Source organism: Camellia sinensis, chromosome 1 (assembly GCF_055761805.1).
Source record: "Camellia sinensis isolate YWXY chromosome 1, ASM5576180v1, whole genome shotgun sequence".
NCBI classification, from domain to species: Eukaryota; Viridiplantae; Streptophyta; class Magnoliopsida; order Ericales; family Theaceae; genus Camellia; species Camellia sinensis.
Genome location: NC_138961.1, coordinates 161,499,089 through 161,504,695, shown reverse-complemented (window position 1 = coordinate 161,504,695; position 5,607 = coordinate 161,499,089). Strand labels below are relative to the sequence as shown.

The window sequence follows — 5,607 nt, the reverse complement described above, 5'->3', positions numbered from 1 at the left end:
CATAAAATAAGTGAAAGCCTAATCCCATTTTGCTGCCCACTACTCTCTATACTTACACAAGGCATTTTGCAAACTTTAACTTTGATTCCGGCCTGTATACAAGTATAATATTCCTATGAAATAGTAATTAAATATGTAATAGAAATTTTATATTTTGTGGAGTATGTAATATTCTTATTTCATAATAATTTGAAGAATATAAGATACTTTTCACTAAATTCATTACACTTTGATTGAAATTAACATACTTTTTAATATTTTTATATATTTTTAATAGACTTTATACAGCGTATAGTGGTGGTTGTTAGCATTTACCTATATAATAATGGTACAAACATGTAGCCAATATGACCAAGGTCCCTACAAATACTTGAGCTGGTGGTGCTAACTGCCATAGACTCTCAGCATTCTTCCACTGATCAATTCCAGACATGGAGTCCATGACTAACCCAAGCATGGAAACAGTAGATAAGCTTCACGTAGTTATGTTCCCATGGTTAGCTTTTGGTCACATGATTCCTTACTTAGAACTCTCCAAGCTCATAGCCCAAAAGGGTCACACAGTCTCCTTTATATCCACTCCTAAAAACATCGACAGACTCCCAAAATTGCCTCCAAATCTAGCTTCTCTCATCAATTTAGTGAAGGTTCAATTGCCTAAAGTCGACAAACTCCCCGAAAACGCGGAGTCCACCATCGATCTTCCATATGACAAGATCAAGTACCTCAAGAAGGCCTACGATCGGCTCCAACAACCCATCACTCAGATTCTGGCAGATTTGGCTCCCGATTGGGTTATTTACGATTTCGCACCATATTGGCTAGGCCCTATTACTACCAGACTTGGCATTTCCAGTGTGTACTTCAGAGTTACAATTGCCGCTTCTGCGTGCTTTCTTGGTCCTGTACAAGTCTTGAAGGGTTTGAGTGGAGAAGATGACCGCAACACACCAGAGGACTTCACTGTTCGACCCAAATGGATCCCCTTTAAATCCAACATCGCATTTCGGCTTTTCGAGATTAAGCGGATCTTCGAAGACATAGCCACAGCCAACGATGAAAATGTTCCAGCGACATATCGGTTGGGAGCAGGCATCGAAGCTTGTGACGTGTTGGCTGTGAGAAGCTCTTATGAGCTCGAACCCGAATGGTTAAAACTTCTTGAAGAGATTCACCAGAAACCGATTATACCAGTTGGCCAACTGCCCACCACGGGGTATGATAGTTGTGACAACGATGAAGCATGGATCGAGATGAAAGAGTGGCTTGACAAGCAGCCCCAGAGGTCCGTGGTCTATGTTGCATTTGGGAGCGAAGCACAGCCGAGTCAAGCCGAACTTACTGAGATAGCTCTCGGGTTAGAGCTATCTGAGTTACCATTTTTTTGGGTTCTGAGGATTCGGCGTGGTATGCCTGATAGTGAGGTGATCCAGTTACCAGATGGGTTTGAGGAGAGAACCAAGGGACGAGGGGTGATTTGCACAAGTTGGGCTCCTCAACTCAAGATACTGAGTCATGACTCAGTGGGTGGATTCTTGTCTCACTCTGGGTGGAGTTCGGTAATTGAGGCCATACAATTCGAGAAATCCCTCATTTTGCTGTCTTTCTTGGCAGACACAGGGTTGATCGCTAGGCTTTTGGAAGAGAAGAAGATGGCATACTTGATACCGAGAGACGAGCAGGACGGCTCGTTCACGAGAGACTCAGTGGCCGAATCATTGAGACTAGTGATGGTGGAGGATGAAGGCAGGGTATACAGGGACAAGGTCAAAGAGATGAGTGGGTTGCTTGTTGACAGGGCTATACAAGATAAATACGTGAATAATTTCGTGGATTACCTCAAGAATCATAGACAACGATCTTGAGAAGGAAATCAAGAATAAACTGTGTAAACCAATGTTTTACTTTGGTGGTGGTGGTGTTTTTTTTTTTTTTGGCCTGGTTTGTATCGCATTTGCTATGAAGTTGTACTACTGTCTGCCTGCTAATGAAGTTTCTTGTATTTGAATAAATAAAAAGATGATGGTTTGTATCGCATTTGCTAATGTTTTATTTTGCAAGTTGTACTACTGTCTGCCTGCTAATGAAGTTTCTTGTATTTGAATAAATAAAAAGATGATGATTTTGGAATGTACATTTCTCTTTCAGTTGCTGATTGGCCACCAAATTTGTGCTTATTAGTACGAGTTATTTTATTGGAAATCATTTAATTAAGGGTAAAATATATTTTACCTTCATGTAATATGGTTTGATAGCATTTTACTCCCCTCTCTTATAACAATAGCCATATGCATGTGGTGTCAGGAAAATTACCGAAAAGAATGTCCTTGAACTCCGAAAAAATTGAATACAGGGACCTTATCCATGAAGGCATGGTTTGGGCGGAGGGTTTAGGGGATTTTTGGATTAAAATAGTCACAAAAAATAAAATAGATTTTTTTGGTTTAATAAGATAAAATATCATATGTAATTCATAATCATTACATTTTTTCTCTCACGAAATGCCAAAAACTTTTTCCAAACTAAACTTTTTAGCCCCAAGTTGAAAAAGCTAAAAAATTAATCCACTTCCCAAACCATACCTAAATCATGATGGATTGACATTTTGCTATTACAACATTATTTGAGTAAATTACACTAACCTTTCTTAAAAATTGAAAAAAATACAATAATTTTTTTATAAATTTAACATAATTATATTGAACTCATTTAAGATTTTAATTCAATAACACTTAATTATATTTTTATCAAAAATTTATTAGTCGAATGGTTGAAAAAAATGATATTATCATCTCATTTATACTGAAATGTATTTTACTTAGTTTATCTTCGTGTCTTCATTCTATTTGTATTAATTTTGATTTCTTTAATCTTATTAAAAGGGAAGTCAGTATAATTATAATAAAATTATAAAATTTGTTGTTTTATTTTAAAATCTCAAAAAAAGTCAATGTCATTTATGTAAATTATTTTGAAAGGTTAAATTATTGGAAAATTTAGTTTAAGGTCTCTCTCCCACTTTTAATAATAGAAGAGATCCACAATGTTATTTTATGATGTCTAAGGTCCTTCAACCCCAAACTCATATATCACAGAGAAATTTAAGAAGAAACGAAAGGGCTTCAAAAACTGAGTTTGGTCTCTCTCTTCTCACTCTCTGCTCTGCTCTCTCTCTCTCTCTCTCCTACATCAAACCAGTGCTTCGTCTATCTCCCATCGCTACCGAGGATCACCATCGTTTGCACACCGCCCATTGCAGCAACTCCGAACACACCAACATCGCGACCCAAGTCGCTGTTGGCTCACACCGACACCATACCAGCTCGCCAATCAGCAACATCTTCGCCGACCTACTCGCCGACATCGTGACAACTCAGCGGTAAAAGGCTCTTTCTCCGCCGTTGGCGATGCCTTTAGTGTACCAGTAACCGTCCCTTCATAGATAAGTCTTGTGCTCAACTCGTGTAGTCCTCGCACTAGGGCTTTGCATTCTCTCTCTCTCTCTGTCTGCTCAGCCTCAGCTCCAAAAGGTTGGCAATCACAATAATTGATTCTCTGATCTTCGTTGATCTTCAGTTTACTTAGTGTTTTTGAATCATGATCGAGTTCTACACTCTTTTGACTTGTGATCACATGCATTTGATCTAAAAACTGGTGTGTTAGTGTACAAGTGTTTTTGTCGATGATGATTGTAGTTCATCTGAAATCAGTATTTTGTTTGTGTTTGAATCTGATCTATCGGGGCTGGTGGTCCAGCAGGTGGTGTTTCCTTAGAAACCGCTATCTCTGGTGGTGGATGATTCATATTTTATGAGGAATTGAAGAAGCAGAAGTAGATGATTGAATTGGAGAAGTAGAGGATGCAATTCGCTAAACATTTGGAGGTTAAGATGATGCAGCTGTTCAAAGATACTCAGGTTCAACTTGAGAAGATCAAGCAAGCTAAGTGGTCGGATTCGAATGGTGACAGAAATGGAATATATAAGTTGTGAATTTCTCTGGGTTGAGTGATTTGAAGAGCAGAAATTTCTCTGATTTGAGTGAATTTCTCTAGGTTGGTGAGGAAAATTTCTTTGGCTTTGAGAAAATATTTCTGAGTTGAAGTGAGTCTAGAGAAATTCTTCCCTGGTCTAGAGAAATTCTCAACTCAGAGAAATTTCAAAAGCGCTGAATTTTGTTTCTAGCATGCTGCTCAGGCGTCTGACTATCCTTGGAAATCCGGCTTTAAAACTACCAGTGGTGGAGTTGATGAAATCACGATGGTCAGGAGCATCAATGACAATGCAGTAGTATTTGGTGGTCTCAAACTTCCACAAAGCAATATCAATATACACAGAGAAAATTGTGAACAAATCATAGAGATATTTGTGAGCAAATTAGAGAAAATTCAACCCCAGAGAAAGTTCAAAGCAAAGAAAACAAAAAAATTGAACAAACCAGAGAAATGGATTGAAATTTCTCTAGATGGAAATTTCTCTGGGTCAACTGCAGCGGAGGCGTTGGTGAAGTTGGCATTGATGGAGAGAGATTCTATAGCGATCCCGGTTGTCCCTTTACTGTTCAGTTGTATTCCGGACTCGGTTCCGTGGAGTTGGTAGTGGTATCTATCTTGTTGTCGTCCTTTAAATCCATTTGTTCGAGTTTTAGGATGTGTTGGGCTTGGTTGTCACCGGTTGGTAGAGCTTTAGCTCCCATTGTTGTTGCCTAGTTTTTGAGTGGTCCGCTCGAGCGAGTCATTTTGCGCTCGAGCGGGGTTTACACCCTTCTAGCATTTCGAGTCCCTACAAAACTTCTGTAGGTGTGTTTTCTACGCTCGAGCGGGTTACGCTCGAGTGGGCTTGTTGGCGCTCGAGCGGGTAGTACCTCGTTGGTGAAAGTTCTAGGAGATGAAAATCTACGCTTGAGCGGACTGGTCTTTCGCGCTCGAGTGGGTTTGTTTTGTCTTTGTGTCTTGGTGCTCGATCGGGAATTCTTGCGCTCGAGCGGACCCAATTTTTTGTTCTTGACGCTCGAGCGTCATGTTATCCGCTAGAGCGGGTATGTCGTATATCAGTTGGCAGCTGGGCGTTTTAAAATCACTTTTTACATTCTCTCTCTCTCTCTTACTTTCTAAAAACACCTTTTGAGAGCTTCTCTCTCTAGGATCTCCCTTCTCTCTAGGGTTTGATCTAGTTAGAGTGTCTCCCTATCCTCCGGCCTTTGTAAAAAGTGTGTTGATCATCAAGGGCTTCGTTTTGATCCGAGAATCGTGGTGTTTGGAGCATTTTCATTTTCTTCTCCTTTTCCGTTTGAGCTCTAACTTCGAGACAGGGATATCCTACTCCTTTTAATGAGCTTTGTCTTTGAATTTTAGCATTTTGATATGTTGGGGGTTGTTGGGTAATTTTGAGAAAGTTTGGGTCTTTGTGTAATTTTACAAAAGATGGGGTTTTATTTATAATTAAACCTATATGCATGTTTGGCATAGAGAAATGATATAGATGATGAACTATGGATGAAAGTGGAACCTTGGGGTTGTTGTGTTAATTATGGGAAAATTCCCTAATTAGTTGGATAAATTAATTTGTATAATTAATTTTGAGAAATGAGGAATTGAATTGAGAGTAT

General features: G+C 39.2%; 1 protein-coding gene across 1 annotated transcript; it reads left to right on the top strand.

Moving 5' to 3' along the window:
• The first annotated feature begins 228 nt into the window (after positions 1–228).
• On the top strand, positions 229–2,037 carry LOC114283859 (UDP-glycosyltransferase 91A1). The gene has a single exon (XM_028226723.2). It carries the CDS (start codon positions 432–434, stop codon positions 1,863–1,865), a length of 1,434 nt encoding a protein of 477 aa, XP_028082524.2. The 5' UTR covers positions 229–431; the 3' UTR covers positions 1,866–2,037.
• Positions 2,038–5,607: the final 3,570 nt, after the last annotated feature.

What these genes read in the sequence shown, in the direction of transcription:
- LOC114283859 (XM_028226723.2), top strand. Translation starts at nt 432, where the DNA reads ATGGAGTCCATGACTAACCCAAGCATGGAAACAGTAGATAAGCTTCAC.